At 25.8% G+C, this 19,076-nt stretch overlaps 1 protein-coding gene across 2 annotated transcripts in view; it reads right to left on the bottom strand.

Annotated features, from left to right (window-relative positions):
• The window catches only part of LOC122852472 (ecdysone-induced protein 75B-like), a 98,656-nt gene that overhangs the window by 44,764 nt on the left and 34,816 nt on the right, over positions 1-19,076 (bottom strand). Inside the window, exon 1 of one of the 2 annotated variants that reach the window (XM_044152306.1) lies at positions 5,599-6,178. The exons of the other annotated variant lie outside the window; for it this stretch is intronic. Coding sequence (XP_044008241.1) covers positions 5,599-5,833 — 235 coding nt within the window. The 5' untranslated portion in view covers positions 5,834-6,178. Of the gene's footprint in view, positions 1-5,598; positions 6,179-19,076 lie in introns of those variants that run through there. 2 annotated transcript variants of the gene reach the window in all.

Raw genomic sequence — 19,076 nt, 5'->3', positions numbered from 1 at the left:
AAAATTGAAAGCTATTTTTTTTTTTTTTTTTGACCATTTATTTATTTTATTTTTTGCTCCATTGTTATAAGTTGTCAACACATTCAACGAATAATAAACTTTACTTAAGGGTAGTGTATTAGGGTTAAAATATCTTTATTCATGAAGAAAAAAAAAAAAATTACAAGGTTAATGCTTGACGTTTATATTTATTTATCTTTTTGCTTGTCAAAAGTTAGGGCGGAACGACCATTTCCAAAATTAACAAGTAGAAAAAAAAAAAAAGAGTTAAAAAAAAAATAAAATTTAGTCACAAGTCAGAGTGTTATTTACTGAGAAAAGAAAAATATAAAAAAGAAAATTTTTAGAATAAATGTGTTCTATGACAATAAACCTAAACAAGCAAGAAAAAAAAAAAAAAATAAAAAGATTTCAAAAAAATACCAACATGGATATATAGAAATTTAATATCAAGTGTTCATGTCCTCCAGGCTCAAAGAGGTTCATTGGAGGGGCTAAAAAAGTAGGGGTAGTTTAGTGAGGAGGGTGTAATATTACAAGGAGGTAATGTTAACCCGGAGAAGGATAAAATAGCTCGAGCCAGGCTGGGGCATGCTTCGAGGTCGCAAGTTCGTCGACCGAACAGGTTGGCAAACCTCAAACTAGGCCAGTTCGACATTTATTTCCCGGGAATACATGTTGAACTAAATTTTCCCTCCATTTTCATATGTCAATAACGAAAGAAAGAATATAAAAAAAAAAACAATTTTCCATAATTTACAGATAAAGAAGTAAAACAAAAAATTAACAAACTAAAAAAAAAAACCAATCAGCTTATAAGTATATGTATTATTATTTTTTGCTGATATATCTATAGTAATATAAATATATATATATACGAAATAATACCTCCTCAAAGTGATAAATCATTTTGGCATAATCACATGATAACGATTATCCGATATCAAAAAAGAAGAGAGACAGAAAAAAAAAACAAAAAAAAGAGGGTCAAAGTTGACTTTGCGTCAGTTGATTGACGAATACAAAATAGTATTATCGAAAACGATGTTTATATTTGGATCCCCAAACGAGGGTGACGAAAAAAAAAAAAATATATATAAAACAAAAAAAAAACGAAAAAAAAAATAGAGGGACGAACATAATTATCCTTATATATATTTATATAATATTATTTCCCTTTTATTTAGAAAAGTTGATTACACATAATAATAATAATAAGTGGCTTACGATATAAAATAGATTGGTGAAATTGATGGATATAATATGTCCTTATGTACCGGACGAGGCTGGGCCGATGGGTCAGAGGTCGTTGTCCTATGTGACCTCCCACTTTATATATTTAGATCTCCCTGAGTGTACTCACTCTTAGTACATACAGTCATTCATTTATACATATATATATATTGTTTAAATTTCCGTCAAATTGCACCAACACACATACACCATCAATCACCCTGATTTAAATTACATATCTAAATTTCAGCTATACAATTTTAAACTTGTCATTTAAATCAAATGAATATTATTTAAAAAAAAAAAGTCACAACTTATTGTCACAATATGTTTTCTTTTTTTCTTTTTTATCGTAATGAAATTCAAAGTATAAGTTGAGTTATGTAAGATAATGAAATAGCTTCAAAGAAAAAGTGGACCAAAGAGAAAGAAAGAAATGAAAAAAAGTATATATACAGTGTCCTAGATTGAGAGGGAAAGTCAATGAAAAGCGAAAATAAATGTTTATTTATTTTTTTTATTTTTCAAGAGGGAGTAGGAAGAAGAGTGAGTACAGTATTTATCATCGTAGAAGATCAAGCAAGACAAGTTTGTGGTGAAAGGTAGCAAGATCATTCATTTGAAATGTATATGTACATACACAAACATGCATATAAATTTTATGATTGTATGTGTATTACCTTTCACCACAAACATCTGGAGATGAAATTCTTTTATAAACAAAAATAAAGGTCTCAGATTCACGGTCTGGACCACTCTCACTTTTATCATGATGGACCATGGATTTTTATATCATAACATTTAAAATCTTAAATTTCATAAAAACATATATTTTTTTGTACCAATAATGGCTTAATCATAATCAAAAAATTTTTTTCTTATTAAAAATATAAATAATTTATATTTAAAATTTATTATCATTAATCTTTCTGTTTATTTGGGCATTTTATACGGTCTTGGCACTTGAAAAAATTTGCCCGATAAGGTATTTATATATTTAATTTTTTTGATAAGAAACCCCCCGACATAAATTGAGGTTATTCACCTTGACGAGTTGAATGTTGAAATGATATTTTATATAATTATTATAGAGGGTAGTTCAAAAAAAAAAAAAAAAGATATAAAAATAAATTAAATGAGAATGATAGATACCTAATATTAAATATATATAAAATAAAAAAATAAGAATTGCTATTGGTTGACGAATTAGTCTAGCGTTATTTTGCAAATTATTGGTGTACAGAGACTGACTCACTTCGTCATATATACATGAAATAGATGTAGGTTTGTTATAGTAAAAAATGAGAGAGTAAGTGAGGAAAAAGTGATGAGGATAATATATATAATACATATATAAAATAAATCGAGGTCAATGGAGGCCGGCATGAGGCTAGGCCATTGCCCGAATGTGACTCTCGGTTTTGAGGTTAGCCAGTCGTCAGCATCAGCACACACAACGCAATTAGAAAATACTCCGAAGAAGAAGAGGACAAACATATATCAAACAGCAAGATGAGTAAAAAAGATAGACATGCCGGAGGCCAGAAATTTATTTCGACATACGATAGGGACATACTAACACAACTTTTCTGACGTAATCATCACTGATTTATTTTTTTTTTTTATTCTCTCAATCTTTTTTTTTTTTTTTTTTTAGGATGAATCTTTCTTACACGTGTGAGATAGTACTTTCTTATGTGTTAAAAAAGAAATGAAAAGTTTAGGCGGCAATAAATGAAAGAAAAAAAAAATAAAAAAGAAATGGAAAATAAAAAGGTTCGGGGAAGGGTCGTATCCGAAAGGGAAAGAAAAAAAAAAAGAAACACAATGAAGTAATAAAAAAAAAAAGTTAGTCTACTAATCCAAAGAGAAAGAGTAAAGAAAAAAAAAAAAAAGGGAAAGGAAAGAAAGAAAAATGAAGGGATAATCCATCAGGTAGAAAATGAAATTGAAAGGGTAGCAAAACGATTGACTTCAATGATGGCTTGTAAATAAAATGATGAAGGGACAACGGATCCCATTGCCAATTGACCCCCTAACGTCCGTTCCTAAACTGTAAAATTCCAAATTAAAAAAAAATATATATATTCTGCTAATCGACCTGAATTTATAATAAAAAAAAAGCTGTCTTCAAAATAACACACAAGTTTATTCTTTTTTTTTTTTTTTTTGCCAACACGTGCCACCACTTTAGCTTGTTTTGCAAATAAAAAAAAAAAAAAGATTGTTCCCAATTTAAAAGATTATATCATATATATGAATTTAAAAGAGATAACGATGTTATATATTTTGTCAGTATACTCTCTCAGGCCGAAATTAATAAGTCAAATAAAGATTAGATGTTTTTTTTTTTTCTTTTAACAAGAAGAGAATTAAAATAAATTAAATGCTCAATTATAAATAATAAAAATATAAGCTTATTAATATATTCATACTAATGATTATTTAATTTTTGAAATTTAAATATTAATAATAATAATTATTCATTCGATAGTAGGTATGTACAGACCATGGCAATGAGGTAGGTCAGTGCACCTCAGCGCATTTGCCTTTGCATCGTGTATGATTAAAGTGCCCCAACAACTTGTATATGATATACATTAAAACATGTATTAGCATAGATGAAAGTAGTCATTGATATTGGTGATATATTGACTACTTGCAAAACCGCAGTAAAAATATAAATATAAAACAATGGCTATATGCGACAAGATGACCAACCGAGAGTGGGATCATGCAACCAAAAACTATTACCTTTTATGTACACGCATATATAAATAATAATATATTTCATCGAAAAAAAAAATAAAAAAATACTACAAACTGGCTATAAATATATATACCAGTTAAAAAATAAAAATATCTATGTTACGTAATAATGGAAATCAATGATAAATTATATTTTTCAAACATAAGAATTATAAATCTATATATATTTTATAATAAAACATATAACATAGAATAATAATTTAAATTAAAAATATTTAATCAACGCATGTAATATAATAATGGTATTCAATTAATCTATGATAATACAGATTACAAAAAAAAAAAAATAATAATAATAATAATATGGAAAAAAAAAAACAAACAAGAAGAGCAAGATGAAAAATAAGAAAAAAAAAAATATATATATATGCAAAACGATAGTAATAGCAACAAGACAGAGTGTGCGGTGTGTGACCTTCGGTGGGGTATAAAGTGGGGAATAATTCGCAATGAGGAGGATATATCAAAGTATATAGTGGGAGGTAGTCCCAGTTGGAGTTTGTTGAACCTCAAGACTCGAGGATTAGCCACGAGAATGATAGTAGTATAAGTAATATCGCACAACTAAACATTATCAGTATGTGTGTGTGTACGTCTATGTTAGTTCAACGAGCAAGTGAGTTAGCAAGTGATATGACATGAGGAAAAAAAAAAAGAGAGAGAGAGAGAAAAAGAGAGTGATAAATATTGAAAAGGAAAGAGAAGATATATAGTGTATCATACAAGAGAGGAAGGCAAAATAAATATAAGCTCACTCGCGCTCGCGCAAATGTTAGAGTGAGAAAATTGGTGGGGAACAAGTCGGTTAATTTCATCTTGCCCCAGTTACAGGTCGAGCAGGGTGAACGAACTAGCCTCGCACCAAGGCCCCGTCGACCCACTTTTCTACCCGCTACCGCTCTCAGTCCAATCGGACGCATGTCGATGTCGTTGAAAGTGGGAGGTAAAGAGGGAGGAGGAGGAGGTTATACTTTAATATCTCTATACATGTTCAATATGTATTTGTGAATCAGGTGGTAATGGTAGTGGTGGGATCATGATACAACTATCTAGGCTAGAAACACTCAGCAAATACATATATACACATGCAAAAAAATTACAAAAAAAAAAAACGGCTCGTGTATATTACTGAGGCGAGCAAAAAAACACAAATTACGATAGTGGGGATGGTAAAAATAAGAAGAAAAAAATAAATAAATAAAAAAAAAAATTTGCCAGCACCGAGTGGAAGGCCGTCGAGGAGCAACGAACTAGCCTCCTCCCAGGTCCCTCGACCTACATTCCAACGCTGGAAAGTGAAACTGCCGCCTCCGCGTACAATGTATCCGTTATGAGACTTTTTTTTTTTTTTTTTGCTTAAATTTTTTCAATTTTTTACATCAATATTTTTTTAAAACTATTATGTAAATGAAAAAAAAAATAAAATAAAATGATATTTTTCAGAATACCCTTAAATTCAAATTTTAAACTCATTCATTGGATCATTTTATGAATTAAGTGTCAATCATTAATTATAAAAAATTCAAATTCCATTATTATTGATTGAATTTGCAATTGAATAAGTTGTTTTTTTTTTGTTGATTATTATAATCTTACCAGCTAAAACTCGACCAAGAAGATTTTCACTGTCTTGAGGTTGACAAACATCCCGATAATTTGTAGATTCTTTTTCATTTTCCAGTGTTTCTTGTTGTGGTGATAATATATCATTACTTGATTGACCATCACTACCACTACTACTACCACCACCTCCACTACTACCCCCTCGGGGTTTATATTCTTGTACTGTCATTGCTTGTACACACCAGTCCTCCACTCGTCTGTCTATCATATCCGTCAATATTCAATAATATCAAAAACTGTCTCTATCTTTTTTATTTTTTATTTATTACTATTTTATAACAATTATATTTTATCAACAGGGTTGCTCACTGATATACTCAATATCACCCTTGTTGTCTTCAGTGTTTTTCTTAATAAATTTTTTCTTTGTTGTCATAACAGGCTGACTATTCAACAAGCATATCACTTAACAATTACAAAAACAAAAAAAAAAAAAAAAAATGAAAAATTACAGGCTACTGTCACGTAGTCACTGAACCCATCACTTTCAATTATTTCTCTATATTTAATTCAATTTAATTTCTAATGTTTTTTATTAATTAATATATTATATTTTTTAAACATTTAATAACTTTTAATTCTATTAAAAACTTTAAACCCGCACAGCACATTATTGGCAATTTATTTAATAATTAATATATATATTTTTTTATATATTATATAATTTTGTACTTTGGCTCATTTGATTTATATATAAATAATAGTATGTCAACAAACAACAAGTAGAAACATACAGATAAAAATTAAAATAATATACTATATTTATATATTCAAATTGACTATTTATATATATCAATTAATTAATTAACAATTATAATAAAAATATATATATTATATTCGCGAGTGTATTATATTGAGCCAAAGAATAACCGCGTGGTCACGCGTGGCGAAGAAAAGAGTGTGGATGGTGGTTGTGTATGGCGTGCAGTGTGGTGCGCGAGTGAGTTTACCGCGTCAGGATATATTCTACAAACTTGCGCTTGCGCGAAAGTATATACTTAAACCCACTGCGCGTCGCTCATCATGATAGAACAAGCAATTTTAATATACATATATATATTTAATAATGTGTGGTCCGTTAACTATTTTGTCTTTCATATAAGCCTATACACAATTCAAACTTTTAAAATAACAAAATGATTGTCATCTTATTTATTTTTGTCTTACCACTAAAAAACAATTATTGTATATATACTTAAAATATATTAGTACTTCAATGTGTTATTCACAAAACTAATAAAATCAATCACAAAAATATATATATATTTTTCAAAATAATGACTATTAATTTTATGATTAGATAATTTGTAACATCCAGCTTGAATATACAAAAAAGACGCAAATAATTATTATCCAAATTAGGTTAATCACTTTGAGGATTGGTTTTTTTTTTTTCTTCTGCTAATCTTCTAATTTTATATGCATGTATGATAGGACAGTTTTAAAAATGTGATATTGTTTATAATGTGGAAGTTTTATTTCATTGCCGTCTGTGCGCCAATTGGCACGGTTGACCCGTCATTAGGATCAAGGATCCGCAAAGACACATAAGACACACATCTCTCACAAAAACATATACATATTGTTATGCATTTTTTTATGTTTTACAATTGACACTGACAATTACCTAAATTATTATTAATGTTTATTTCCATTCTAATTTTTACAAAGAAAAACAATTATTTATTTTCCATCTGTTATTTTCATTCAATTCATTTTCTATATATTTTTTCCTCAACTTATATCAATATACTTTAGCTTGCCAATTTTTTTTTTCAATCATCTGTTGCTATTTGGAGGTATGATATATACTATACTTCTTTATTTGTATATATAGTAGAACTGTTGAATGATAAACACACAGAGAACATTGTGTAATATAATAGAAAAGTGAAAGTACACCTACGCATATATTCATGAGATAGTTGATAGTAATAATGATCATAGTAAAATGTAAATTGTCGCAAAATTTGACAGGTGAATGTAGAATGTCAAATAGACAAAATATCTCATGGCTATAACGGTTTATAGTTGATGGCCTATCTCAACTTGTCTGAGGCGAAGCCATCATATATTTATTTATTTTTTTGCTTTAATAATAACAACTTATAACAAACCACTGTGTCTTTTTTTTTTTATCTAATATACTTTTATTTTATCTTTTATTTCTTATTATTAACTGTTTCTGTTGTCTCGTTTTTATTTATTTTTCATTTTTCAATCATCAGCTTTCGCTTTTATTCAGACCATATCTTTGAGATATTTATACTATACACAAAACTGGTTCCTCAATATGTCTTCATCTTCCGATCGATGTTGTTTTTTTTTTTTTTTTCGAGTATGAAATAACACTTGAAACTTTTTTTTTTATTTAACTCAAGGTTAATATAAATAAATAGTTTCACAAAAGTATTTTATTAAGTAAATTAAATTTTATTATTATTTCACTTCTAAAATTTTTTAAGTTAAAAAATATTTAAAAATCATTTAGCTTTTAGTTAAACTTGTTGAAGATATGATATCACCAACTGTTGCTGATATATAATTTGTGCAACAAAAAAAATAAAAAAATTGAGGCTAAAAATATTTTTAAATAAAAAAATTTTAAGATAACAAGAAGCCAAGATGTCCTCTATATAACCGCAGGTGAAATATATACTATTATTTTTTTTTTTATTCTTTTTTCGTAAGGGTGAATAGAAATCATGTGGGGATGAATTCGACATTTAAGGACGTGTGGTTATTACATAGCCTTTTATACTACACTAACCATTATTTACGAACCAATTGACGTGCATTTTTTATGACCCGTAAATTATCAAAAACAGCAGGAATTTCAAGAGAAAAAAAAAAAAAAAAAAAACAGTTTATGCACACTCAGCTTAAGAGTTTAACTTTGTAAAAATTTTGTCTACTATTTCCTGCTGTGTGCTATTCATCTGTTACCTTTTGGCGGAACTAAAACCTGTAGCATTTTTTTTTTTTTTTTTTTCTATTTTCTATACATCAATTTGTAATTTTTCTTAAAAAGATAAACTTGTTTTTATTTTTTTTTTTATCGATACAGCATTTAAATTGCCAAATGAAAAAGAAAAAATCAATTTATTTTCTAAATTAATATTGTCATCATCATCATCAACAGTGACAGTGAATGTAAAATAAAAAAAAAAAATTAATACTAATGCGCAAGTAAGTGCAGTATAATGCCATTGAGAATTAGTATGTGAAAAGAGTTGGTTAATGGCTAAAACACCTGATTGCAAAATCATCAAACAAGGTGTGAATGTGTGCCAGTGGCTATATAGAAACCCAGTTTTCTTATTCAAAGCTCAATTTTAACAATCAAAAAAAAATCATGAAACAAGTAAATATATATATTATTTCTAAGCAATGTTTCATATTTCTAAGCACCTTTGATATCATAAATCCCATGATGTTTTTGTCCTCAATTTAAATTCATAAAATTTTTATTTAATTTATTTTTCTTTTCTTTTTTTTTTTTTAGTCTATTATTCTTCAAAGATGTCGTTTTGATTTATACATCATTTATCATTATGATTGATTGTTATATAAATTAAGCATATAAAAATTGTGTTTATGAGTTTGAAAAATTTATGAAAAAAAAAAAAATAATGATTATGCAAAAGACACATCGATGGTATAACGAAAGCGAATCATCATCATCCAAGTATTCGTTGACGAAATTTTTGTATTTAAAATAGATGTTGCTCGAGTTCATGCGGCTATATTCGGTCGTTGAACTCAAACAAATTTAGATACTTGAGTTTAAAAAAATATATTTCTTCTTAAGCGTTAAGGTTCTTCGGTCGATGACTCGTTGATTTAATTTAATATTTTATAAATTTTGTTAATTTAGCAGTTAATATGTCTCGTAAAAAATTATAAATAATAATAATATATTATTAATAATTTATTATAAATGCCATTGTGTTTGTTAATATTTTGTTTGACATGATAAATTTATTTATAAATAATATATATTTAGCATAGAGAAATCTATTTGAAGATTTTGCAGATTTATTAACTTGTAAAATTAAGTATGACGGCAATTGAGTATGTCTTGTTATGTTATGCATTGTGTTGTTAAATTGTGTGAACTTTTAAAAAATATTATTTATTTACAAGGTATATAATACCAAGATAGCAATGATCATGCGCACTTTCTCTATATAATATTTTGACCTGTTAACCTCATCCTTTCTGCTAATCTACACTCATTTTTAATGTCTATGAAATAACTTTTTGACATAATTTTTTTTTTTTTTACTTTAAATATCAGTTGTTAATATATTTTTCATTTGTAATGATGAAATAAATTATAAATTCAATAGAAAAAATAGTAACACAAGCTAAACGAAAATAAATTTCAATAAAAAATTTATATATATATTAATAAAACAATTGTGATATTTTCAGGGAACGAGGTCAATGATCGTTGCTATCAATTGAAAAGAGAGAACAACGACTAGCTATTATTATTAATATATAGCTTAAAAATCAAATAAATTAAATGAAAAAATAATGAATGAATTATTTTAAAATACATATAAATTAATTCAATATATACATATTTTTCCTATCATTTTTTGTTATAAATTTTATGTAAAATTGTGCAAATATACACCATGACCAATTAACGATAAAAAAAAAAAATTATAATAAATAACATAGTCAATAATTTGTTCGAGTAAATTATCACGTAAAGATCAATAATCTGGTTTTAGAACAAAATCATTGCTATAAATATTTATTAGTTCATATAATTATAATGTGTTAGACTTTGGCAAATGTTATGCTATCAAATCAAGTCTGTAATTTCTCTCTTTATGTTTTGCAATTGCCGTCTAGTTGTTTTTTATTCATTTTTTTTTTTTTTTTTTTTTTTGCATATGTCATTTGTTGCATCGATTTTACACTGATACAAGATTCTGTGGCGCTTGGAAATAATCCAACAGACACTCATGCAACATATCTTTTTTTTTTTTTAATCATTATTATTTATTTTAGAATCGATCATACGAAGCACGTGGCATTTCTTCAAGATGCTAATCACAAAAGATATTTTTTTCTTTATAATGTATACAGCTAAGTTATTTTATATGTGTACTTATTATTATTTCTATAATTACACAACACATGTAGCTCATTACATGACTGTACTATTCTTACTACGTTAATAAATTTTCTTATAAATATATTTTTTTGTTTACCCTCATACGTTATAAAACTGATATAAAGAAAATTTTTTGATCGCGAAAACAAAAGGAGATATTTATCATGCTACTAATTTTTTTTGTTTCATTGTTACATGACCTGTATTAAACCAAGGATTTTTTTGTTATATTAATTAATTTAGTTACAAGGCTAATAATCTTTACAAAATTAAAATAAATTAAACAAAAAAAAAAAATAATATAATACTAATAATACATTGTAAAAATAAAAAAAAAAACAATAAACGCGCTTTTTTTTTTTTTTATACTTGTAGAAAGTTTCAGTGTATATAATTTTTGGCAAGGCCATGAGATTTTGTCTAATTGTGCAATTATAGCGAGATATATTATGTAAAATTTATGCAAAATTAATTGAGTGATGAATTTCAAATTCATGTTTTTTGGCAAACTTTTATGTTGATATACATTTGGCTGAATTAATTCAATCTTTTATTCACAATTATTTGTATGATTAATTATATTGTGTGTAAATAAATAAGAATAATAAGGAAATTTTATTTTGTGGGTGAATGATTTATCGTTTATAATAAATGGGGGAAAAAAAAAAAAAAAGAAAAGTTAACTCGAAAGTTTGTTACAATTTTTTATTGTTCGTTTATTTCGTTTTTTTTTTTGCGAGGAATTGAGTGTCATTTAGTATTTGTTGCTATAATGATTGTGTCACTAAAATTTTGTTCTTTCCGGCATGTATATACAATGTTGTTTTTTTTTTTAAATTCATAATATATGATAAAATGAATAAATAAAAACCAACTATGGATTATTACAAAATTGAGTGAAATTATACAGACTTCGATATGTTTGCAAAAAAAAATACAGTTAAAATGTGTGAGAACATAACGAGCACAAAAAGAAAGAATACAAAAAAATTCTCACTCTCGATTTGTTGTCTGGTCGATTGAAAAAGAGAATAAAGAACAGACTATAAAAAAGTAAAAAAAAAAAAAAAACTAACCGACACATAAAATTAAAAGTATATATTGAAGTGGATGAGCAAACAATTAGGTCTACAATGTATAAACCAACACGTCCATTCACCTCTAGCTCTATGACTTTCTCAACTTTTTTTTTTTCCGCGTGACAACATAATATACTTTTTCCTCAATTCGTTTATAATTTTTTTTTCTATTTTCTTTTACCTCATTCACTTCATTTTTATATGAAATTATAAAATCACTTTGTATAAGGAAATGAATGTTTTTTTTTTTTTTTATTTCTAACTGACACAGTAACCCACTATAAAGTGACAGAAAATTAATAATAATAGCCTTACTTATTTTCAATGAAACCTTTATTAAGTAAAAACTTTACTATGACACGAAACTTTGCGGAAAACAAGATAACAATTGATTTTTAAAGCAACTAAGTTGCTAACTGTTTGATTTTAATCAAATAAAAAAATTAAAAAAAATAGTTTACAGCAAAATTTTTTAATGAACACAACAAACAAGGACAAATTATTATTACCCACATTTTATACCAAATTACCGTTATAATTTAAAAAAAAAAATTAAAAAAAATTCAAAAATTGTCTGACAAATATTGACCCTATCTACTGTCAAATTTAATTATAAAATTAAATAAACTTATAATTAAATAAAAAAATAATTTAAATTCAAAAACCCAACATTTCCAAGTAAAAATATTTCAAATACTAATTAGAAAATATTTTTAACAAGTAAAAATATAAAATTGTCTGACTAAAACCGAGTATGACTACTATCAAATAAAAAAAAATATCTAAAAATTGAATTTAATTTTATGACAAGTTAAATTCAAATGAACAATGCAAATTAAAATTAAGGTTAATATAAAATAAAGACATAATCTTAATTCAGCATTGAATCATGCGTGTCAAAAAATATATAAAACTTCATTAACCCAAAAGAAAAAAATACTTTTAATAATTACATAATAATAATTGTTTTTTTTTTTTTTTTACGAAAAACACAATTAGTATATATTATTTAAAAAATAAAACATATATGGGGATATGTGTATGATCACATGTATATATACACTTGGTTAAATTGCTGGATTGGCAATATCAAACGGGCCATATTTTTCCCAGCTGCGTGACGACAAGGATTTACGACCCTGTTGGCTACCGTTAATTCCGTACTCATGTATCTCATTTATATATGTGTAAATGTTACGTGTGCAAGTTGACATATTCTTGTAAATACAATATATATATATATATATTTATATAAATTTTATCTATGGAGTTTATAAAATTTAATATATTACCAGGTCACTCTTCGTTTCACTTTTCTACAAATATATATTCACCAACTACCCACGTGTCTACATCCCAAACAAGTCTTGGCCCTATACATACGCAATTATATATAACTATTTTCACTTTAATATTTATTACCATGTTATTTTATTTTCTATAGATTTAAAAAATTGACTGATTGCGATGCAAGATTCATATCAATTGACTGACAATTGTCGCTAAAATTATACAATTTTAAATATAAATAAAAATACTTATAACTGCACGTAGGTTTATTGAGTGTCTAAATGATAATAATAATAATAATATAAATATAATGACTATTTATAATTAATTGTAGCATGAAAAAATTATAATTGAAAATTATTTATTTTTCTAATTGAATTTATTTAACACAAACTGTCATTGTTATTGACACTTTCAAAGTGACTGAGCTTTTAATTGACATATTAATTTAAATATAAATAATTAAAAATTTATATCATAATTTATGTGATTTTTACATTTCCGTATAAAAGAAAATTATTTGTTACGCGTGCGCAAATAATATGTATGTTCATATATGCAGGTCATTCAACTCAAAATTAAATCGATTATGTTTGTCGGTATGAATTACATATAAAATAAATAAATATAAAACCACACGTCTCACATGGGATCAACATTATTTCTACACAAAATAATGATTAGGTACAAGTTGAAAATTGTAAATGGCTTATGTCGTTCATCTCATTCGTTTGTAATTTATTTTTTATATTTTAAAATTATTCTCTTCCGTGTTTTATGATATAACATGCATGTGCTACTGTAAATATACGTAAAAAATTTAAATGATTATAAATATTTTTATTAGCTGTAAGTAGATATAATTTAAACATTATTTTTCTCTCGCAAAATGTGATGGATTATTATATCAAATTTCAGCTAATAATTTATAGATTATATATAAATTTTTTATGAGTATAAATTTTACATAAAAAGAGAACGTGATTGCACAAGATTGGCACTTCTTCTAATGATCCAGCGACAGTATACAGTCTATTGCATGTTGGTCAATTGGTAAATAAAAACGTGCAAAAATTTAGTCGATCACACCTCGAGATGGCATATACTCGACCATCACATTATAACGGCGCCAGAAAACAAAAAAAATAAAATAAAATTCTAACCTGTCAGCATTGTGTCAAATTAATTCTAACGTGGATGCTTATCTCACTTATAATTATTAGCTACTTGAATTGAATTTTCATTATTTTAAAAATACCATTTTTTCATGAATAAATTATTTATCAAATAAAAAAATCATTAATACATATCCGTTCCAAAAATATCAAAAAAACAGACATGCATTGGTTTTTCTTGTGAATAATAAATAAATTTTAATTCAAAAATATAACAATTTAAAATTGAACTATAATCAAATTATCGATAACATACAATTGTAACATACATATTGTGAAAATAGAAATTTAATAATTTTTGTCAATTTTTAAAATAAATCAACAGTAGAAAATATGTCAGAAATATTGCAAAGAGCAAAAATTAGAATCATCGAAAATAGAATTGAGTAAGAGAGTAGCAAAATATGTTTCACGGTGTTAACCACGAATAGTATATTATAAAAATAAAAAAAATCTAATTTTTCATTTTATGCAAGTATATAGAAATATATACTAGAGTTTAACCAGACCAAAAATAAGGGAGATATTATCTGTAACTAAAAGCTCTATGTAAAAAAAAAAATCGTATATATATAAATTTAAATGTGTAAGCATAAGTTTAGCTTTATGTAGCAATCAAAATTTCAAGCACAGATAAAAACTTTTGCCCTCCTAAATCATTCACATATACACATACATGATAATATGTAAATTCATTACATTGGTGACTAGGTCTTTTGAAAATTTGTAGTTGTTAAAAAGTTTTAGGTGAACAAAACGCCCTCGGTTGTCTTCGTTTGATGGTATTCGTTTATTCTCGGTTGTCCTCGGCCCCGTACGGGTGAATGTACGCTCACTGGGACAAACGGTCGCTGCCTCGAAATTGTGTCTAAGTACATCTATACTTATATATATATATTATAAATTTCATGACGTATGACGCTGTCACAAAAAATTTATCAAGTGATAAACAAATTGTTTTCAAATTGAATGAAAAAAAAAAACAATAATTTACAAGTCTAATTTATTGATGGTAAAACATCGATACACATTCATTTAAATTTTTCATCAAGTCATTATACACGTTATTATGTCACATCTGTCATATCTGTATTATTTTAACTCGAAAAATTTTTAAACCGTATATTTATAATAATAATATTGATCAAAAATAAAATTACAATAAATCAATCATATTATATGCGAACTTTTAATTAGAGCTTAATTTGTAAATGTACTATTTTCTTTTTTCAATTTTGATACATGTTATTTTTTTATTGTTAAAAAAATATCATGTAGCTAGTGTATAACGGTATTGTTTGAGTTTTATTCTGGAACATTCGTGCTTCATGTTATTTATTTGGCTCTTGAAATTGTGTGGGTTGTATTACATGCACACGTAATGTCACAGTAAGAAATCCTGACCCTCGCAATGTACAAAATAATAAAAAAAAAAAAAAAAAAACAACACAACACGTATACAAGTTGCTAAAAAATGTGTATATATTGTGTGACAATATATCGATAACATATAAAATATACCTAAGACATATGACCAACACACACACTTTTTATTGAATAAAAAAATTTTAAAAAATTTTTATATAGAAAAACAATACAACTGTCAAATGCTTCAAGAACTTTTGTCATTTTATATTAAAAATTCTAAGCAATATTTATATATCATTTAGAATTATATACTAAATTTCATTTTTTATCATTTGAAAAATCTAATACTGCATATTTGTAAAAATACATAAACAAAAAAAAAACATATGATCATTTAAATCAATGTTTAAATAATAATAGAAAAAAAAAAAAAAAACATTGTCGTCACGACTGTGAATTGTTATTTCCCATCAGTATATATTATAGAAATACATTATTGCTGAGATAAATGAACGATCGAGTGAGCACGCCCCCTGGTGACCTATCAAACAGATGAAACATTCGATTACGAATCAAATGCTGGCGCAATGAGTGTATTGACCGTATTAACATCACGGTGTTGAAACATACGCGGATAGAAACAGTCTCAAGATATTGTATGGCTGATCTGTCTATAAATTATTCTATTATAATAATATTTTGTTTGTTATTCAAAAATAAAAAAAAAAAACAAAATTATCCCATCAACCACCACAAGAATTATTTCTCTAGATGTAATATAGACTCATTAATTTATTACACATGCAGCATGTATATTGTTGGTCCAACCAAACCCATATATATACCCTGCAACACACACACACACTTGTGCTCTAATAATTTTCAATGCTCTATTGTAATAAACTGATGCAATATGTCTGAACTGTATTATACCTCTCTACTCTAATCATGATTAAATAACAACACTAAACTATCATATCATAACCCTTGTCAACATCATACAGCTATATAGATACTTAATCTTTCAACGTTTCAAGTTAAAATTTTTAATAATTCATATATACAATTTATCATATCAACAGCACATGTTAATTTATATATAAATAGCTGAAATTCTAATATAATAAACAAACAAATATAAATATGGAAAACTTTTGTATATTAAAATTATAAATTAATTAATTATTAATACAATTTTCTAATTATTATTGTAAATTATATAAATGATATAATATCCATTTTATTTTTAGAGGATTTTACCAAAACAATAGACCGTATATAAATGAAGGTTTTTATCCATTTACTTACGAAAGTCCTGCTTTGCGAAATAAACATTTATATATTATTCAATATACATTGATACATTTGTGTCCTCGTAATATTCTTGATAAATTCTGTAAAATTTTTATTGTATATAGCTACAATTACATTGCTGTATATATGTATATATGGCAAAGTATTGTGTGGCCAGGGCTGACCGCCTTCATATATGCGTCATAAATAAATTTTTATATTACATACAATATTTTTTATATATTTTATTTGTCTAAGAATTTCATACGAGTATATGTGTACGAGTGTTGGTGGGTATTATATATGTATATATATATTGACTGAGGCAAATGGTATCGTTGCACTTGACGCGAATGACACGCAATAATTCTGTCTAATATGTGTATATATAAATATGTATAGGTTTGCAGTGTAGAAAATAATCACGCGTGTCAGTATATATACCTCAAAGTCTTAGCAAATAATTGTGACTGCAGGCAATGTTCAAGAGTTCATGGCGGTACGTTGTTCCAGTGACAGCAACACAACGAACACAACATGATGATGAACTCGATCCTAGATATGTTCATCACCTCCACACAAATATATCATTTTCCTTATTATTCTCCATTTTTTATTAATTTGTTTTTGTATCTTTAAACGAGCTTTGTGCTTTTTTATTATCATTTATTGATCGAAAAAAAAAGAAAAAAAAAAAAAAAATACTTCAATATAATTATTGAAATATTTTTATATCTGTGTATTGAACTGATTTAATTTTTATTTTTTCAAATAAAAAAAAAAGGTTATTTATACAACTGATAAAAAAATAAAAAAAAGCAATTGGTAAATTTTTTTTTTTTATTTTCTGAAAATTTAATATAACTTTTTTTTTAATTTGAATTTTTTTTTTTTTTATATTGTTCGGAAATGTTTAATAATGTTATTTATTATTGGTATTAAAATTGGAAAATTGAATATAGTTTATATTCAAGTTTTTTTTTTTTTTTTTTGGTTTTGATTTGGTCAAAGTAAAATCTTATATATATTGAGATGAAAATAATAATTGAAAAATATAAAATAAATAATATATTATAAAAAAATAGTAATAAAAATAAATATATATATATATATATTTATATAGAAGGGGAAATATAATCCAAAGCTTTGACCTCGGTAGTTCGTCGGCCCGGTGCACAGTGACCTCCCCCGATGTAGGGCGCTGCAACCGTGTACTCTATGTACGTCATCAGTTTGTGCACTCAGTTTGCGCGCCCAGGCTGATTTTTTATTTTTTTTTGTTAGTCAATATATCTATTTATTAATCTATGAATACAACAAGTTAAATAAACAATACAAAAACCATTACTTTCCCGCCCTTTAAATTGAAAAAAAATTAAAACAATTTTATATTTATTTTTATCGGAAAAAAAAAAACGAAATCTCTTTGTCTTTGTTAATTTACAGGAAGTATTTTAAAATATATATTTTTAATAAAATTTAAATACCCTAATTATATATTTAATAATTATTTTTCATTAATTTAAAAAAAAAACTACAAGTTTAATTTAAATAATAATAATTAATAAAAAAAAAAAAAAATTATTTTCTGCTATGATTTAATAATGAAAAAAAAAATTTAATGACCTGCGAACATTTAATAATTATGTATATTACAAAATAATTGTGTGTGATGTTAATTTTAAAATGAAAAAATATACATTCCATCAAAATTATATTTAGCACTGTACATACACCTACTAATAATTAATAGAACATTAAAAATTGTGCTTTATTTTAAATAAATAATATCACAATGTTAACCAATTTTAAAAAATATTAATGCTTTTAAAAATACAAAAAACAAATGAGCCTAATTATTGTCTAATGCAGAATTTGAAATCTTTTTTTTTTAGTTCAAAATGCAACACTGACTTGCGCCTGGAATAAATAGTCTGATAGGTGGATAGAAACGGCCCAGATACGAAGGACAGGCCGATGAACCAACGAGGACGAAATAAAATTTCTCTATTTATTTATAATAATAATAATTTATTATTTAAAATTTTATTTTTCATCACACAAAATATTTACACATCATTTACAATTCCCCGATAAATAATAACACATATA

The sequence above is a fragment of the Aphidius gifuensis genome, linkage group LG3 (genome assembly GCF_014905175.1).
Source record: "Aphidius gifuensis isolate YNYX2018 linkage group LG3, ASM1490517v1, whole genome shotgun sequence".
Classification (NCBI taxonomy): Eukaryota; Metazoa; Arthropoda; class Insecta; order Hymenoptera; family Braconidae; genus Aphidius; species Aphidius gifuensis.
This window is presented reverse-complemented; position numbering and strand designations above follow the sequence as displayed.